Below are 20703 nucleotides of genomic sequence, written 5' to 3'. Positions count from 1 at the left end.
TTTCTGCCTGCTTTTATTTTGTTTAAGTCTACAATTTTGTGGTTTTCCCTGAAAAATTCACTGTCAAGGTCATGTACACTCACCAGCCACTTTATTAGGTACACCTGTTTAACTGCTTGTTAATGCAAATATCTAGTCAGCTGATCACATGGTACCAACTCAATGCATTAATCATGTAGACGTCAAGACGACCTGCTGAAGTTTAAACTGAGCATCAAAATGGTGAATAAAGGTAATTTAAGTGACTTTGAATTTGGCACGGTTGTTAGTGCCAAATAGGCAGGTGTGAGTATTTCAGAAACTGATGATCTACTGGGATTTTCACACACAACCATCTCTTAAGGTTTACAGAGAATGGTCCAAAAAAGGGAAAATATCTAGTGAGTGGCTGTTCTCTGGTTGAAAATGCCTTGCAGAGGTCAGAGGAGAATGGCCTTACTGGTGTGAGCTGATAGAAAGGCAACAGTAACTCAAATGACCACTTGTTCCAACCAAGGTATGCAGAAGATCATCTCTGAATGCACATCTTGTTGAACATTGAAGCAGATGGGCTTCAGCTGCAAGAGAGCACACCAGGTGCCTCTCCTGTCAACTGAGGGTACAATTTGCATGGGCTTACCAAAATGAGACAGTAGAAGATTGGGAAAAAGTCTCAATTTCTTCTGCGATATTTGGATGGTAGGGACTGAATTTGGCATCAACATGAAAGCACTAATCCATCCTGCCTTGTATTAATAGTTCAGGCTGCTAGTGGTGTAATGTTGTGGGTAATACTTTCTTGGAATACTTTGAGCACCTCACTACCAACTGAACATTGTTTCCATGTCACAGCCTACCTGAGCATTGTTGCTGTCTATGTCCATTCCTTTTTGACTGCAGTGTACTCATCTTCAGATGGCTACTGCCTGCAGGATCACATGTCATGTCACAAAGCTCAAATCGTCTCAAACTGGTTACTTGAACATGACAATGAGTTCACTGTACTTACATGGCCTCCACTGTCACCAGATCTCAATCTAACAGAACAACTTTGGAATGTGGTAGAACAGGAGATTCACATCATGGATGTGCAGCCGACAAATCTGCAGCAGCTGTATGATGCTATCATGTCAGAATAGACCAAAGTCCTTGAGGATTGCTTCCTTGCCACGCAGAATTACAACAGATCTAAGGGCAAAAGGGAGACTCAACCCGATACTAGGAAGGTGTACCTAATAAAGTGGCAAGTGAGTGTATATTCTCTTTATATCCTCGGTTTCTAGTGTGAACACTGACAGTAGTGTAGTGTTTGACATAGTGGGTAGTGGACTTTATCTCCGACATGTGCACTGGGCAGGATGAGTCATGTTTCTACTCTGCTAACTTTGCCTTCCTGTTATCATCCCATCATGGTCTTTCCATCTGCTGCCTACATCTTCTAATAGGTGAAGCTAATGTCTTTGACAGCTTGTCAGATGGAGCATTTCATTTTCTTCAAATTCAATCCCCTTTCTGATGCTTTGAGTTAATAACACTCGATTAAATGACTTGTGAGAAAGATGTGCAGCGCTTAGGAATGCACACAAATACCTGCTGTGCGGTCACAACAGGATAACCAGAAGCATAGCTGAAGGTGTTCACCTCTCTGACACACCCCGGAATTCCATTCTGTGTTTTCATTCTCCAAACACGAAATCAAAAACAGAACGAAAACGTATAACACAAGGAATACCTCTAACGCAACATGAAACATAATTTTCTTTCAATTTATTACGTTTTACTATTACTATTTTTTACTATGGTTAATTTCTCACTGTAATGTAAAATAATTAGTTATATTATATATATGCAATAATTCCCATGAAAATAGCAATCTGTTTAAATTGAATTACATCCGTTTCCCCACACACGAGTGGCAGATCTGCAAAGTGGCTAGCGCGTAGCGCCTGCCAGGGGGTTGGCAAGCGAAGTTAGCAGGGGGCAGAGCTCCCTAGTAAGTCTTAAAGTCTAAAATAAAACACTAAATTAGCCCTATGTAACATACATATAGTACATGTTTGGTAGAATTGGATAGACAATGTAGCATACCTCGATTGGTAATACCCACCAGCTGCAATGGTCCAGGACTAGAGTTCACTGCACTTCAGGACTGCAGATGTTTTGTAGTGTTGATCAATTTTCAGTATGCCAGCCACAATATTCCTGAATCTTCCAAAATTCCCAACAGGTTTGTTTTTCCCATTGCTCTCTGTTGGCAAGTCTTCTCAAATATCAAGCCCCTTAAATCTGCAGTCCCCTTCTCTCCCCATGAATTACACCACACGTGATGTACTTGTCTGCTTCCCTTTCGTGGCATTTCTATGCCCAAATGATGCTGTTGATGACTGAATAGTCAATGCTGAAAATGCAGGTTTATCTAATAAAAATGCAGCTCATATAATTCTTTTCACAATTATAATAATCACAAGGTGCTTTACAAAGCAAATGACATGATCATACAGCATGACACAACAATACAATGTATAAAAAAGATGAAAATACTGTTAGCCCTTTTGATTGAGCAACAAAAACCAGAGTGACCCTGAATGAGACTGAGTGGTTGAATTTCCTCAATAAGCCTCACTGGAGGGCTATGGGACACTATAACAAATGGGCCTCTTCATGTAACCAAAAATGACCAGCCTAGAGGCTTTTTTTGCAAGAAGATGTCTGTCATTGATGATGTGGTTCTGGGGTTGAGTGTAGCTCAGGTTCTACAAAGCACAGGTCACTCTTGCCTCAGGTGGTGTGGAGGAGGGTCATCCGCTTGTTAAGAGGTGGCTGTGTGAGCCTCCTTAAAGCCTAATGCAAGGCGACATTTGTATAGGAGCCGGGTGCTGATCGAAGGAGACAGCTGGCTGAATGGCTGACCTTCAAGAAGGTTACTGTCTTAGATGAGTGGGTCTAAAGGCAGAAGGGGTCACTGTTTCTATTTGGCATTTCAAGGGGTGGTGGGGGAGTATGGACACCTTGTCTGTTTGTGTCCTTCAAGTTAATTGAAGAATAAAGGTGGGTCCTTTAAGGATTAACAGTACCTATCCACCTGTTAGGCAGTTAGTGGGGTGCACCTTTGAGCAAGATACACATTTAGTCGGTGCTTAAAATTGATGTCTGAAAAGATCAGGTAAGTTGATGTTATAATTTTCTTTTGAGTGTTGACCACTTCTGTTTCATTCTCAAGCTCTCAATAAAATAAAACTCAGTCAAATGATCTGTCTAATCAGCCAGCGGCAAGTTACCATGCCAACAATTGGCCAATGACCTCACTTGTGCACTGTAGCAGCCTGAGGAGGTCAGGAGTGGGGCACTCGGGTGGATAAATCACAGAAGGATGTGTACCACAATTCCCATGGGGGGTTGGGTGGCCTCCTGAGATTCACTTCTAGCTAGGCCTCTGGTGCAAAGTATATGTAAAAGACTGGGGAACAAGAATTAAAAAAAAGAAAATAATATAGGATTTATTAAGACAAATGGAAGAAAAAAACAGACTGCATCTCTTGAAGATATGTGGATATGTATAATATGCTTTTTTTTGGGTTATAGAATAATATTTGACATCCTGCTAGTTTGTCCCTTCTACATCTCCTCCTGTCCACTTGCATAATAGCCAGCTTCTGATGCCGAGGTCACACCTGTGGTCATTACCAGATCATTAATGACCCTAGTTGGCTGATGCATGACAGGACACTTTAGAATCCTGTAATGTCTTTCTATCCACCAGTCACACCTCTTTAAGTGGTCAGTCATGGCTGCAATGCTGCTGTCTGAGGAAAGGGACTTTCCCACGTGGCTTCTGCTAGGTACATGAAGTTTGGTTGTGACCTTCTATGCAGAACTCTGAATCTCCAGCTTCAAATGGGCCTGTGCTCAGGTTCGGTAAGGTGTCACCTGTGGTGCTGCGCATGGTGACCCGGGTGATGCTGAGTGAGAATGTCCTGGTGCTGCGTGGCCGCCATTGGTGGCACATGACTTCTTTGAACATTTCTCTGAATCGACTGGACATGAGGTTGTAAAGGATAGGATTGACAACAGAACTGAGGTAGAAGAAGACTCCAGAGATGATGTGCACATACTGAAAGATGAGGTGCCACTCTCCTGTCCATTGGTCAATGAAACTCCACATCAGCCTGTCAGTGTGAAAGGGGGCCCAGCATACCCCAAAGACAACCACCAGCACAACTGTGGGAAGGGACAAAAAAAAAAAGAATAAGGGATAGCACTGGATGTCTTGGTGTTTGTTCACTTTTGACAAGTGGTTATGTAAGCAAAGACAGTAGATATGCCAGGGACACTGAAGGGCAGCCTCAGCATGGCCACTTGAGCTTTACTGTTAGGCTGAATGTAAACCAACAGTTGTGGCAGGAGTACTACGTGACTTTCAGTCATCACAAGTCTGAGGTATATTGCAGGAGATTGACCTCCATGCCCAGCTGGCCTAATGAATCAGAAAAGTAAGCGACCAGCTTGTCCATAAGGAAAAAAATGCCTGCAGTACTAGCGGGAGAAATTACAGTCATAAGACCGCCATCACGCAATATAATATTCTCAAATGTAATTATTCCAGTTCAGGGTTGCATGGACAGAGGTAATATTGACAACTCTTGGCAGAAACAAACTGTGGGCAGGGCACCAGTCTATCACATCAAAATTTAAAGTCATCATACACAGCCTAACACATGCATCTTCAGGAGGTGAAAGGGTGTTGGATTGATGTGGCTGCAGTGCATACTACTGTGCTACCCAAGTAACCATCAGAGCCTGACAAATCAAGCTTCAAAGTGGTACTGCCACACTGCCAAGGCTTCTTTGAAAAGTGCTATAGAAGACATTATATGTAGAGGAGTGTTACTAGAATATCAGGTCTAACCTAAAAAGACATTTTGAGGTCTTCAAACCTGATAGGACTCCAAATACAACCTAAACTGACACTAAATTACCCACAGAATGAACTAACACAGACTTTGCAGTACAACACCCTCATGGATCACAAAAAGGCTTAGACTGTTAATGCAAAGATCTATCTATCTATCTATCTATCTATCTATCTATCTATCTATCTATCTATCTATCTATCTATCTATCTATCTAATTATTATAGATCTTAAGGAACTCAAGATTGGCCTAAATACTTAAGAAGCATGTGAGTAAGCCATATCCAGCTACACACATGAAGTCCCAAGGTCAAACCCAACACGATACCCTGAGGGGTATTTGCATGGTCTTCTTCATCATGATGTGCCAGTCAGAATGCCGTGTCTTCCTTGACCTGCCACCCTACCCCCTCCTCTCAGCTGTTCTTTCCTCCATTCCAGCATACTGCACAGTTTTACCTACCCTCTTCTTCCCCACCCAGACCCACAAGTTGCCACTTACACAGCATTTTGGTGACCTGCCGCCTCCGGTTGTTATGTTGCTTGATGCGTCCACTTTCATTGTTATATCTTCCAGTCCCAGCCTTGGCCTCCAGCCCTTCTAGGACCCTTTCTCTCTTGAGCTGTAGACCGATGAGCAGGTAGAGGATGCTGATGGTCACCATTGGCAGGAAAAAAAAGAGCAAGGTGGTTAACTGGATGGTCAGGTTGTAGAGCCAGCGAGGCTTGACCAGTATACACATGGCAGACTCCTGAATGGTATGTCCAGAGCCATTAACTAGATAGAATATTCCATGTAAGCTTGTGTTTGGTATTGCACACACTACTGACAGTGTCCACAGAATTATGATCACCCTCTTGGCATGAGTCCTGGTCACCACAAACTTGGCCTTGATGGGGTGAACAACAGCAATGTAGCGCTCCACACTGAGAGCAGTCACGTTGAGGATTGAGGCGAAACAGACAGTTTCAAACAGGAATGTCTTGAAATAGCAGCCCCCAGTGCCAAAAAGGAAGGGGTAGTTGTGCCACATCTCATAAAGTTCTAGGGGCATTCCCAGCAGCAGTACCAGAAGGTCAGACACAGCTAAACTAAACAGGTAGAAGTTGGTTGGTGTCTGCATGACATTGTGCCGGATGATGACCACACAGGTGAGACTGTTCCCAAGGGTTCCCACTAAGAAGATTAACAAGTAGGTGATACAGACAGGCAAGAAGGCAGCTGAGCGCCTTGGCCCAAGGTATTTGAAGAGCAGCTCCTCCAGGCTCAAATGCGGGTCCACTATCTGGTGTCTACTCTGGTTCTGCAGATCTCCTTCACACATAGGCTGCTGCATTGAACAGTTGACTTGCAGATTTGCCATGACCCTGTGAAAGGCAGTGCAAAGATCAGTTAGGGATACTAGTTAGGCCCTCGAGATGCAATGGGGATACTAAAGGGGTTTCTGTGACTTGCAACTTCAATACAACACAGTCATTGATCAGCCATTGCCCATTAATTGCATCCCTTCCTGTTAGGCTCACTTCTTCCCTGTCACCAACACTGCTTAATTTAGACTATCTTTGCAGAAAGAGAATGTGAGACCTACAGCCTTCCCTGATGGAGAGCATCTACACGCTGAACTAATAGGCCCTCACCTTCTTCTGATTAAGCTCCCCATCGTGCTACAGATTTTAATAACCATAGCTAAGAAATACTGTAGGCTAATCTGAATTTGAAAACCCCCAGATTCCCCTGCTCTAGTCCTTCTGTAAAGTTTAAAGCTGTAGTCCAGGCTTATGAAAAAATTTGACTCCCTGAAATGAGTTTTGAGAACCCTGCTGTTGCATCTGGAAGAGTCTCAGCACAATAATCTGAATTCCATATCAACTGTGTCATTTAATCAAGCAATTATATTGTTGAACCAAGTTAGAGAACACATTTTTCGGTACACTGCATTAATCCCAGAGGGGAAATTGCTCAAAATTGCACCCTAACCCTAACCCTAAACCCAGGTAAGGAAATCCAGTTTCTTAACTACTCGCAGATACAACACTTGCTTTTAATTGAACATGTTAGTAAACAAGAATGTTAAAATTGCAGCAAAATAGAAGATAAACCCTACAATGTTTTGATTCCAGAGCAAAATGATTTGAATTTCACAAACAGATTTATAGCCACACTAGTGATTGTTTCTGGGAGCTTGGACAGAAGGTTTATTTAAGCCACCTAATTGAATGAGAACTTCAGTTAACAGGAACAACAGAATAAATTAGATTAGAAACAAAATCTGGAGCCTTATAGCGCCCCACATCCAGAGTTAGCTCTGTCTTATCTATAGTCTCTATGCTGTGGACTTAAATAATCTAGAGTGATCACAAAATCTTAGTTTGAAAGGCCTATCCTTTCCCAATGTAGGCTCTAAACTGAAATGAGTTTGGGAACCACAGGGTTATCTGATCTAGAGCCTTCAAATTCACTGCTATGTTAAGCTGTAACTAATTTATCAACTCTACAAAGACATATTAATCTATATTTGAAATCTGGCAGCCGCACATTTTCATTTTTGTAAGAATGTTCACTTAAAGTAATTTTAAAATGTTAAAACCTTCATCATGTAGAATGTTGGCCTGATATCAAAATTACATATAGTAAACTGGTCTCTGTAGGTAATGAAGAGACTTCACATGTTTTATGTAAAAATCCATCAATCCATCCATCCTCAGAGTAAAGATATAAAGAAGCTGGAGCCTATCCTAGCTGGCATTAAGAGCAAGGCAGGAACAATACCTGGACAGAACTCCAGACCATCACAGGGTGAACACACACACACACACATCAGTGGCCAATTCAGCCTCACCAATCCACCTAACCTGCTTGTATTTGGGAAGAAAGTGGAGTATGAGGAGGAAGACATGGAAGCCATGTTGTATGAAAATGTGCTATATAGGTAAATGCTTTTCACACATCGAGCCGCATCAATCATTCAGAATCTTCATATAAAGCAGCTTAAATTCGTCATTCATTGAAATACACTTCAGATCTCATTGGAGTTATGATTTTGAATTTCCCTGCATAATAAATAGAACATTGCTGGATCAAAAATCTCCCCATACAGAACAGAAATGAAGATTATGCAGATTGACTTATGTAGAAGTTTCACATATTTAAAGAATTATGAAACCTACAGATTTGTCAGATCTAAAATTGCTCCATATGGACCTGAGACTGATTTGTCTAAATTTGGGATCTGCTGCTTCATTTGATCTACCACCTCTGCAGAGTACCTCTCAAAGTTATCAGTGAATCTCAACAGATTGAAATGGGTATGAGACGCACAGCACTTTCTGTTCAAGAACTCCCAGAATGGTGAAATGATTTGGAGACCTACAATTATGCCTGATCTGGAATTGTAACATACTGAACTGAGTTATAAATCCATGACCTTCTAACATGTAGCCAGGAGGAGTTTAGCAGCTTCTGTATGGTTCTGTTTAATTTGCTATGCGTGAAACAAATTCAATAAACAATTGATCCCAAAAAATGGCCTTGTCTGACTGAATTAAATGACAAAAAAGGCCTTCTCTGATCTGGAACCACTAAATAGTTATCTGAATTTAAGACCCATAGACTTGCCTGATTAAGAACCTCCACACAGTGAACTGAATTTAAGACCCCAACATTGTCTGACCTAGACTCTCCACAAACTGAAAAATAGTTGAAGACCCACAATCCTTTTTCATCAAGAACCTCTACTCGGCAAAATGAATTTGCTTTGGAACTACTATGTGTTAAAATGTTAGAAAGCCATTCTTATCTGATTTAGAATTCCGATAAGTGGTTATAAGGAATCCTAGGTATTATGATCTAGTTTATTTTAATACATTTTGTTCTTGTTTTCTTTTGTGCTTTTTGGGGTATTTTGTATCTGAGTTTTGTAATTAAAGTAATCCAGTCCTAACATTGAATCCTTCTCTTCACTCCATTTTCTAGCTGCTGAAATTATTACAATTCTTACAGTTTTGTCTAGGCCCTGACAGTTTGGGAGGATCTGTTTATATTTACTGCCGAGTTCTTATGCGCAAACAACCAGAGGTGTGCGACTTGTGCATCACCACTGTGACAGTATAAAGATCTATGCCCTCGTTGCCCATGATTGCAATCCATATGAATTAATGTTGTGGCCTTTTGATCTCTTTAGGCTTTGTTGTTTCAATTTATTCTTGTTCTGGTAACAAACTTTGTTCCATTTTATTGACTCTGTCTCACCTACTAGTGCCTCCTCTCTACTTGTGGCAGAAAACTGTTTTGCATTATCATTTGAGGTCTTCAGTACAGAGCTGGGGTGTACCAAACCTAGGGTCTCTGATTAGTTTGAATGATGACCACAACAATGCTGCTAGAGGGCACTACATAGCGCTAGTATTAAAATAAGGAATTGTTTAAATTCAATAAAATACCATACAAACCTGATCAGCTGTCGTCTCCAATATGGCTGACGTACCTACATACGTCAGCCATATTGGAGAGGACAGCTGATCAGGTTTGTATGGTATTCTATTGAATTTAAACAATTCCTTATTTTAATGCATTCTTACTTACCATGATCTGGACAGTAGCAATGTGTTGTATGTTGCTCGGATAGGCAAGTAAGAATTTCCCTGTACTCTGGTACTGCTCCTACTACTACTATGGTACTGGGCAAGTGCATGAATGCCTGTGGCCACTAGGAGGAGCTCCAGCAGTACCTGCCCAGGGCATTATGATGATGTTCCCAAGGTATAAGTGCACAGGCAAAGAGGGAGAGTGTCCAGACCAGATAATAATGGCATGCAAGAAAGTTACAGAGAAGAGATGGGAATGCATATAAGGTACCTGGTTGGGAATGTAGACAACCACCTCAACTGGTTAACGTCGGCTTCTGAGTCATGCGAAAGGCCCCAGAGATGCAGCTGGATTATTGTTTTATCTCTCTCTTCTATTGTTAGTGTTTTACTACCTCCCTGTACAGTATCTTCCTCCTTCCCTCACTTTTCTTGTAATAAAGTCTTCTTTTTGGCCTCTTCAGCTTGGGTTTGAAGATGGCTTGTGAGCAATCCCTACCGTCCACAAAGTAAACCAAATTTGAGACCCACAGCCATGTCTGCTCTATCCCACATACTGAAAAGAGCCGCAGACCCCAAAGCCTCATCAGATTTACAGGCTTCCACACAGAGAACTAAACTTGAGACCTACTGTATAAATGTCTTTCAGCCAGAGCCTTAAAACTGAACACAGTTCTAGACCTGCAGTTACATTTGAAGAACAAGTAGAATTTAAAATTCCCCAATTAAATAGACATATCCCTGTCTGATTAATCAGTGTGGTGTTATGATTAAGGCTTTGAACCTCAAACTCTGAGTATGTTTGCTCAAATCTCACTACTGACACTGCAAGCACGAGCAAGCCAATTCACCTGATTGTGCTCCAATTTGAAAAATAAAAGATGCGTGGCAAATTCTATCACATATTGTAAATCACCTTGGATGAAGGTGTCAGCCCAATAATAAGTAAAAATAAGAATATTTTAATAATAAACTGATCTTGAGGTACACCTCCCTGCTCAAGATCCATGACATAGAGGACTACCTAATCTAGAATTAGCAAACTGTATTTGAAACTTTTGAACTGTATGACTTAGAGTCGTCACAAAATAAGCAAAGTTTAAGCCCCTCCGCCTCATCTGACTGAGAGCTCACACATACCATAACGTCCATTATACCCACGGAGTTACCGGATTCAGAGCTGCTGCATGCTGGGCTAAACTCACAAATCCGAAAAATGCCTTTTCTTCGGCATCCACATGTTAACCTGAATTTAAAGCTCAGAGATAATACAGTGCATCCCTACAATTGCCTTTTGAGAGCCACAGTTCTGCTGCCTCTCCCTTATCTGCTTCAAATGAAAAGTCAAGCAAAATGAAACCTTTTATTGGCTAACTAAAAAGATTACAATATGCAAACTTTCGAGGAAACTCAGATTCCTTCTTCAAAAGGTGTAATTTTGCTTGACTTTTCACTATATTCATAATGACTAGCACGGTAGAACACCCTAGTACTACTGCTTCAAGTGAGAAAGAGGACCAGAAGAGGAAAAGTTCACACAGACTCAGTGTTTATTTTTTTATGATGCCTTATCTCTGCACTCTTCTATCAAAGCTATCTGGTAGTTGGAGTGCCCACCTCCCCACTAAAACCATAATGCAAGCTAACAGACCTGCCTGTCTAACACACAGACGGATACCACAAAGCAGTTTGGCTATTGTTCTCACCCAAAAGATGCCATGGAACACTGAGCAATTCTTCTTCTTCTTCTTCGAGCAGCTTTGAGTGAGTCCAGCGGGTGGTATGATGCTACAGGTCTGGAGTGCAAACAGCCAGAGAGTGATGTGAGCCTCTGCTCGGAAACTGTGCTAGTGCTGCCTTTAAAGGATTTGGGGGTGGGAAATGGAGAGAAGGAGAGGGAATCAAAGTGGGAGGAGCAGAGAAGGGAAAGTGCGAGAGGAGTGAAACACCAGGAGAAAAGAAAAAAAATAACAATCCCAGTAAGGTGTGGTACAAAGGGCTCACCAAGTAGAAAAATGAGTGGGCTTAAAAAACCCTGCCAGTAGCAATTTTAAGAGTTTCTAATCTTTAAATGGTGATCTAGGCAATCTAATGAATTAAATCATCTACATTGCTCAGTTCCAACTTATAATTTGCTTTCATATACATACATTTATTTATTTGGCTGACACTTTTAACCAAAGCAACTTACAACATTTGAGATACAATTAGTTACATTTCTTTTTGTTTTTTTTTTTCCAATTGCAGCATAGGCAGGTGACGTGTCTCAGTGGTGGGACTTAAACCCACAACCTTAAGGTCTGAGTTTCAAAGCCTTAACCACCACATCACCACCTGCCTCATATTGCTCTTTAACAACATGGAAATCAGCTTCAGACCAAAAAACGGGACAGCTTAGAGGTTAATGGCTCTGCACCTTACATGTCTGAGTCACAGAGCTCTCTGCAGTGGTTAGCACTTCTTCTTCTTTGTTCCGGAGGTCTTAGTTTGAATCCCAACCTGAGTGGAGCTTACACTTTCTGTATAGTGTCTGGGTGGGTATATCTCTTTGACTCTGGTAATCCACCAGCATTTGAAAGATCTACACATACTGTATGCTGCATTTTACAGGGGCCCATGCTCCTTGAAAACTTGTTCCTTCCATTTTGTGTAGCTGTGCAGTATGGTGGTGCAGTAGTGGTGCTGCTACTGCTGCCTCATAAGTAAGGAGACCAGAGTTTGCATCCTGGGTCCTCCCTGTGTGGAATTTACATGTTTTCCCTCCAAGTGCTCTGGTTTCCTCCCACTGCCTAAAGAAATGCAGGTTAGGTGACTTGGAACACTGAATTGACCCTAGTGTGTGTGTTTGGTGTGTGGGTTTGTGTTTTTCCTGCAATGGACAAGCACCCTGTCTAGGGCTTGTTGTTTCTACCTTGTGCACTATGTTGTTTGGGATAGGCTCCATCCCCCTGCCACACAACCTTGGTCTGGATTAAGCAGGTTAGAAAATGACACGTTGTAGCCTATCGCTAACCTAAAAATGTACTCATGTCTCTAAGCTGGTGGCTACAATCAAAACACTCGAAAATTTGAGAAAGAAAGGACTTAGCTTGACATTTAATCCTCTTGTAACTTTTTTAAACAAACAGCCATCAAGGCACAGGATGGCAACACATCATCAGAATAAAAGAGTCTCAGGTTCAATGGAAATATGGACACATTTGTGGTCTTTGGCTCAGATCTGGGCTCTTCAGCAATGTCCAGTTGGTTTGGGGAAAAGGTGCAGATGTTTTATGGCTTGATGACTTCTGACAAGACAGCACTTGCACAGTCCCCTGAGCAAGTGTGGCAGCTGCCTTCTCATCACATTATTGGTCATAGTATCTACCATGTTATACAAGGTGCCTCTTCATCTCCCTTATCTCTCTCTGTAATCAGAATATTCTGGCATGTACTTGGTTATATAAAATATCTTGTATCTTGATCTTTAGCTCACAGCTTCCACAGTGTCTGCTATTCTCAGTAGATGCTAAAATATTTTACATGTGAATATAAGTGCAAGGTAAACCTAATATGTAAATATTTAGATATAGCAAATAATCACATAGATATCTGCCTAGCCAAATAAAGTTTCAATCACATTGCCAAACTGATTATTGATTACAGTTACTGAATATGTAGGAAAACTGATGTTTGAGCAGCAGCTGCCCTGCTCAGAAGTGCTTGCTGCCTTGCTTTTGATGTTGCTGGGATATGATCCATCTCCCTTTGATAGTAATATTGTAATGATGGATGGATGGAGATCTCTGCAGTGCTACACACCAATGATCTCAAAGGAGCCTTACAATAACAGACTCTAGACCTCAGTGGTGTGACTAGGATTTGTATTAAGAAATCTGTTGTAAACCAGCATAGTCCTATGGTTTTGGATTCAGTTTAATTCAATCTCATTTACTCCTGTATAGCACACTATAAAGAATAGAAAGCACTTCACTATAGTACAGCAAATAGAGACACAACAATGTTAAAGGGTTGGGGTTGGAGCTGTATAATTGAAGGTTTAGAAATGAAACAAAAAGCATGTAACAAGTTGCAGGAATGTCTTTCCAGATGAAAGTCCAAAATAAAAATCAACAAGATGGCCGGCTTTCGGGTTAAAACGTCACTTGGCAGGAAGGGGTGGGTCCAGAAGGGTGGACCAGGAGTTTGTGTAGTGGTAGTGCTGTTGCCCCACAACAGGGAGACTGGAGTTGTGTAGAGTTTGTATGTTGTTTTGGTGTCCTCTGGATGCTTTGGTTTCCTCCCAGAGTCCAAAAACATGCAGGTTAAGTGAATTAGTGATGCTACTATCTTTTACCCTAATGTCTTTTTGTTCACACCACAGTGATCTGGACTCCCCTTGTTTTGCGCTTGATGCTTGCTGAGATAGGCTCCAGTTTTCCTCCTCTCCTGATCTGGAAAAACAAATTTGGAAAATGGAAGGATGGTTTTCTTGGCTTTGTTTTTGGTTTACAGATGGCTTGAGTTTAACCCCCGATCCTGATCATGGATGGTATCCCAAGATATTTCACAAGCACAGTGCTGGAGCATAGTCAGGTTGAGTGAACTTCTTAGGATTGAACTGGGAGTCATGGGTGCAGACAGCAACCATTTAAAAGCCACTAGAGCCCACATTGACTGCTTGAAAACGCTGTATATCTGATATACTGTATAATACACTACAGTGGCTGTTCATTTGTCTGTCCGGGATTTACAATCACCTGTAGCTCGCAAACTGTTTGACCTATTGACCTGAAATTTGGTGCACATATACTACATGGCGTCTACTATCTGCTTTCGGGGTGATGATTGACCTCCAAGGTTATTCCTCTTTTTATGTTTATTTTACTTTATTATAGAATCAGCTCTTGGCAGCAGCTGTGTGGCACATGTGTGCGGGCGCCATTCTCATTTCTACCACCTTCGCCATCACTTTCTCTACCGCTTCATATCGTAAATCATTCTTGAGGCAGATTGAAGACTTAGGGGCCAGCTTAAGTGAAAAATTAAAGAAAACAGACTAAGTAATTGTAACACAAACACCGACTTAATCAGTTTTAACGTGAAAAGCTGCTGACGAAAGAAGAGAAGAAACGGGCCGCTAATGTGGAGAAAAGAAGAAGAGCTGCTCAGGAAGCAGCAAGCACATCATCCTCTGGGTAAACAAATAATAAACGTACAGAGAAAGAGTATGAAAACTATGAATGCTCAAGTCAAGTGTATTCACTGCACGTTATTGTGCAGTGCGCCGTTACTGGTATCAAAATAAAGACTGATTGACTGAGTAAGACTGGTGCCACATCCAGGGTTGATCCCTATAACTAGTAAGAATTTTGAGCCTTGAAACCCTAAATCAGATTAAATGGGGTAGAAGATTAATTGATTAATGGAAGGATGGAATACTGTATATGTGTCCTAGCTCAGTGGTGTCACATAAAAATGAGTTCCTCAGTAAGCAGCAACCATTTACTCAGGGAGACCACACACTACAGAGATGTAGAATTTGATAAATTATTGTCTATCAAGAGTCATCCATCAGTGAGATGTGATAAATGTGCAGCTCTATAACTGGGGTCTTGTGCAGAATGTGGATCCCCACAACTGAAAGAGTATGTAAACATGGATCCTGACCTCAGCAATGAGTCGCTAAGTGAGAGCTTTAATTCATTCAGATTGCTGCTTGAGATGATGAGACTGAAATTGCTTTTATCATACAAACAGCTATCAGGTTCCTAATGTCTGTTTACCCAATGGAATTAAAATGTAAGGCCATCTGTCAGTTACTTGTTATTCATTAAACGTGTAACTCTGGGCTCTGCAAGCATCCCTCTTCCAGGCATAGAGCTGTACAAACATGCTATATGGCACCAAAGCAACACGATTCTGTCACTGCTTTGTCGCCTAACAAACAAAGCTGTGAATGGACATGATAACCAGGGAACAGAGGAAGAATATTAAAATATGCAAAGGACCAGAGCAAAACATGTCAGCATGGCTTTGAAAGATCAGCCTTTTTGCAACATGATACTTGGCCTTGTATGCTTTATGTTTTCTGCCTAGTAAATCACCTTCCTAACCCTTTATGGAACCTCCAGAATAGTATCAGATAATTCTGAAGGAAGGCCGCTCAGACCACATCTGCCCACCCAATGAAAGATCAGTAAAATAAAACTTTAGCTTACAGTATTTTGGCAGTTAGTTGCTCCTACATTTGCTACCTGCTGTGATTTTGACCCTCCCAAGCTTAAAACAATTTTAAAAATGTATGCAGAGAGTAATATTCAGGTGCACAAAACGGCCTATGGTGGCACATTACCTTTTAGACACAGGAGATTCCAGTTCAGGTAAGGTGAGAAAGACATCAATTGATGCGCTTTTAATAATTATACAGTGTCTGCAATTAATTTTAGCTTTTTTTTTTTTTTTATAACAAAACAGATACCATAAGTTTCAAAACCCCAATAACCACCCAACAACTATTACATGTAGTAAATATAATCTCCTCTCTCTATATATTAGTAGTAATACCACACCACATGGCTAAACAAAATAAAGGCCAACTCAAACTATATGAACAATAAAGTGAAAATATCAAAAGAAAAGTTACTATAAAAAGAAAATGAACAATACCAGCATAAAAACAGAATCAACATTACTCCGTGAAAGAAGAACAGCACCTGAAATAAGTTTTCTATTTACTTATTAATATTATAGTAGCTAAATCACAGGAATTTAATAAAGCTATCTAAATAACTAGTGATGAGCAAATCCTGCTGAATTATCATTGCCTGGAGTCAGGCAAAATCACGAAAATGCTTGCAAACTTTGTGAAATGCATTGAAATCTGTGAGGAAGGAGGAATTGAACTAGTTTTGAGTGGATTATAATGGTCTTTAAAGTCTGCCTGGGGGAAAAGTCTGCCAACTAGGCTGGAGTAATTATTGTGGCCATATATAAAATATGAGCTGTGACAGCAGTGCTAACCACTGTGGCACCGTGTCTCAAACAACAAAAGACACAGAAGGAATGAATACCACAAATAACCAATGATCAAAATGCTCACAGACTAACAATAAGTTAACAAAATATAGATTATTGCACTGGGATATTGCCAATCTTGGGGAACACATTATCCATGCCCCAAAGCATCGGTGTTCCATTGTTTGATGTAGAGGCTCCTGGCACATTGGGAACGTCTCTTTTGTTTCCCAAAGGCTATATATTTTCTTCCATCGAGAATAAAAAAACAAACAAATGGGAAATGGTTACAAATCTTTCATTTTTATTTTTTCAAAGTGTATCTTGTGTTTCCTGAGGAGGGAGAGAGAGGTCTCCCTTAAGGCTTGTTTTGAGTTCCATGCTGGGCACATGGCTAATTTGCATGCATGATTAGCCATGCAGTGTTGGCATATGGATCAGTGTTATTTATCTGTTGGCAGTATTACTAATACTGCAAGTTTTTTGTTTATTATTTGAAATCCATGTAGAATGGAAATCTGTTAGTGTTTCTCAACCTTTGTGGCTTTCTGACACATTTTTGCCTTTTTAAATTCTCTGGCGATCCACAGATGGTAATCAGAGCCCCGGGGTGTTGAAGCGACTGTGGTTAGAGACAGTAAAAATATCACTCAGCACTGTTTGGTAGACATGGGTGGCTGTGTTTTCAGTGTATCTCAGTAACTGAAAGGCTTTTTTTTCCCCCTCATGTACAGTAGTTGTGACACAGCCATGTTGCCATGGTGGCAACGTTCTTACAATAGACATGCCTGAAAGTTCTGCACATGGCTGCTACAGCACCGTGATGGCACTTTGGCCTTGCAAAGTATCATGGGTCACTTAGACTAAAAAACCATCACTGAAAGTGCAGCATTGCGAATTTTCAGGCATGTTGGCCTTGCAAAGCATTATGGGTCGCTTAGAAAAAAAAGTTTGCTTAAGCTGCAGCATGGCAAATTTTTAGGAAAAAATTTGTCACTGGCAAACACAACGTAATCTGTGAGAAAAAACAGTTTGGTGAAATTTGCAGATCAGCACTATAATAACTAAGAACGTCGAAAGGAACTGATTTATTGTATAATGGGAATACAAGAGGTGATGCTTATCCTAAAGATTTTAAATTTAGTCTCAAAATACAAAAAAGGAAAAGTTACTCTTCAGGCCATAACCATAACTCTCTGTCACACATTATATCGCTAAGTGATTGCTTTAGCATAGCACAAGCTGGAGTTCAGCTCCATCTTTGCTATTTGTGGATATCACACACATGTTCATAGGAGACAGCTTCAGGGCTCATTTAATGGTAATTCCATCCTGAGATAAGGGTTGACACAGTCACCTAATGTTTCTCCTCTCTTATTGCCTGAGGACCAGAAGATCGATGATGCGAAGATCCCTGATGTCACTTCCAGCTTTATTTTACGTCAGATTCAACTATATGGTGATCACCATCCGGTGCCCCAACTCTTTATGATCTTTTGTTTGTTTATTTCTCACAGTGGCATAGTCATCAGAATTTACTGGACAATTGACAGAGCCAATGACAGACCTCATTAGATTGGTAGCACCAATCACCAAAGAAGTACATGCCTTGCAGATTCTGGTAGCTAACCATCAAACTCAGCTCACCAAGGCAGAAGCTGGTCAAGCAGCCCAAATGGCTCTTGTAGAAAAACAGGCCTTTGGGCCACAGCATGTACTTGTACCACTCCAACCAAAAGTGGACATGAAGGCATACCTCCTTAAATTTGAGTTCACTTGTAGTCACTGGGAACAAAGGGACTGGGTACACATTTTGGCATTGTTTCTGATTGGGGAGGGGGCACAGAGGGTGTACTACAACCTCAACGAGCAGGTCACTGGGGACTATGATTGGCTCAAGGCCAAGATTTTTTCCACAGAACAGCAGGCAAGGCAATGCCGAGAGTAACACTTTGACCCAGAGCAGCTGACATGTTCCCAGGCATTAGAGCTGTGGGGGAGGCTCGGTCTCTGGTTAAAACCAGAGGTTAACAACAGCGAAAAGGTACTTGAAATAGTCACGTGTGAGTACCTGGTTAATTCTCTCTCTAAGACTTTCACCTTCAGGTCCACAGGCAAGCCTGGAAAAATATGGACACCTTTATTGAGACCCTTATTGGTACCTGAGCCTAGTTGCAGAGAACAAGAATAAGCTGCCAGACAGAAGGATAAGTCCCCACCTGTACTATCCTGTTTCATTCTTCCCAACTGTCTCCATCTGAACAATACCATGGACTACAACTGGGCACTGGGAGAAATGTACTGTTGTGTAACTTTTGCTAAACCTCTGTTCGTTCCCTCCTTACATACGTATGGTAATGATAAATTTGTCTAAAGTAACAGCGCTAACAGGTTCCAGGAGTAAAACTCTCACAATGGGGCTCTGAAAAGAGCAGTTTCACCTGTATCCACAAGGGAACTTGATGGTACAGTTCTGCCACATGTGTGATTACATGTTAAAGAGAAACTATAAATGTGACAGTGGCGGTTATGTGCTACCCTTCATTTCCTGTCATACACAGACAACACTGGTCAAAAAAAAACAGCAGGGTAGCATAGCCAACACCTATCAACCCGATGAACTTGGCAGTGGATAGAAATTGTCTATCCCAAGTTGTCTCCATGCAGTGTTTAACACATGATAATCAGAATGATGATGTGACCACCTAGTATGATATGGGCGACATTGTGACATCTCACCCTGACACTTCCACTGAGGTGCTGGGAAAGACATTGAAGATAGTAACCCCACCCTAGGGCATCATGTAGGATGTTTTCACCAAGCTTCATTTTCAGTTCTGGCATTTACCATCTTCTTTAAAAACAGAACAATGGAGCAAGGATTTCTTAAAGTTTGCCAAAAATGCAGTCTTCCTTAATGAAGACAACACACTGGGCAGCCCATGCCAAGGGGTTGGGTGAATTTTGTTCTGAAGAATGATCTGTTCTTTTTGGGTGGCTGAACATGAGGGAAAGGTGAGGTCACTGTTGTCAGCCCCGAAAGCCTACCAGCAGCAAGTTTGTGAGTTGGCACACACACACATTTCATAAGCTTGTCTCGGGTCTGATAAAACTTTAGAGATGATCAGGATCAATTATTTTTGGTTTGAGATAATTGAGGAGGTCCGTCGCTTTTGTAGATCCTGCCTGGAATGTCAACTTTGACGGATTCCTTGGAAGGGTTTTGCTACTCTCATTCCTCTGCCATTAATAGACATAACTTTTGAGTGGAGTGGCATAGATATCTCAGGACTTCTCATACCCACTGCATGGGGACAAAAATACATTTTGGTCTTCTTAGATTATGCAATTTGATACCCCAGGCGTATCCCACTGCAACAAACAAATTCAATTACCAAATGAAGTCCTTACAGACCAATGAATGTCTTTAACGTTCAGGGAAGTTTACAAGTTACTCAGAATTAAACACCTTTAAACCTCAGTATACCATCTTCAAACTGATGGTTTTTTAGAGCAGTTCAATCAAACATTCAAACAAGTGTTACATAAAGGAGGTCAATGAGAATGGAAGAAAGTAGGATCAGTTTCTCACTCTCATCTTATTTGCATACCACAAAGTCCCTCAAGCCTTCATGGGGTTCTTATCTTTTTAGTTAGTATATGGTAGACAACCTTGGGGTTTATTGGTTATTTTAAAGGATTGTTCTGTTGGAAAAATGAGGCATTCTCACCCACAAATATACTGGATTATATCACACAGTTACATGATAGATTCGATAAAGTTTGGCCTATTCTATAATAAAATATAATGTTTCTTCAACCAACACAAGTCTGTCTATATAACTGTGGCACAACCCTCTTTGAGTTCAAACCTGGTGAATGAGTTATGGTTCCAAACCCCACTTTTCATTCCAAATTACTAGCCCATTGGTAAGGACCTTATGAAAGTTTGGTTTGACTTTTTGGTGAAACATCTAAATAGACAACTAGCCAAAAAGATTTACCAGGTGAATCTGTTTGCAGCTGTGGAAACAGTGGAAACAATGGAAACCTGAATCTCCCTCCAGTGAACAATATTCATTCATCACTTTTAAAAAAACAACTTAATTTTGATTCTAATTTAGACACCCAATCAAGAACAGGAGCTGGAGACAGCCATCCTCTTTTGACATCTATTCGATACTGTAAGTCAGGGGTTCTCAACGTCGGTCCTGGGGACCCCCGGTCGCTGCAG

The 20703-nt window shown here is 41.1% G+C and overlaps 1 protein-coding gene across 1 annotated transcript; it reads right to left on the bottom strand.

Moving 5' to 3' along the window:
• Positions 1-3484: 3484 nt before the first annotated feature.
• On the bottom strand, positions 3485-11232 carry nmur1a (neuromedin U receptor 1a). The gene is made up of 3 exons (XM_039741775.1): positions 11180-11232; positions 5392-6257; positions 3485-4197 (listed from the first exon to the last, which is right to left on the bottom strand). Exons 1-3 carry the CDS (start codon positions 11191-11193, stop codon positions 3815-3817), a joined length of 1263 nt encoding a protein of 420 aa, XP_039597709.1. The 5' UTR covers positions 11194-11232; the 3' UTR covers positions 3485-3814.
• Positions 11233-20703: the final 9471 nt, after the last annotated feature.

The sequence above is a fragment of the Polypterus senegalus genome, chromosome 1 (genome assembly GCF_016835505.1).
Source record: "Polypterus senegalus isolate Bchr_013 chromosome 1, ASM1683550v1, whole genome shotgun sequence".
Lineage (NCBI taxonomy): Eukaryota > Metazoa > Chordata > Cladistia > Polypteriformes > Polypteridae > Polypterus > Polypterus senegalus.
The sequence above is the reverse complement of the archived record's forward strand: the minus strand, read 5'-3'. Positions and strand labels throughout refer to the sequence as shown.

What these genes read in the sequence shown, in the direction of transcription:
- nmur1a (XM_039741775.1), bottom strand. An exon ending in GCAGGTCACCAAAATGCTGT is followed by an intron (nt 4,198 to 5,391) that starts GTAAGTGGCAAC and finishes CCCTTCCCACAG; the next exon opens with TTGTGCTGGTGGTTGTCTTT.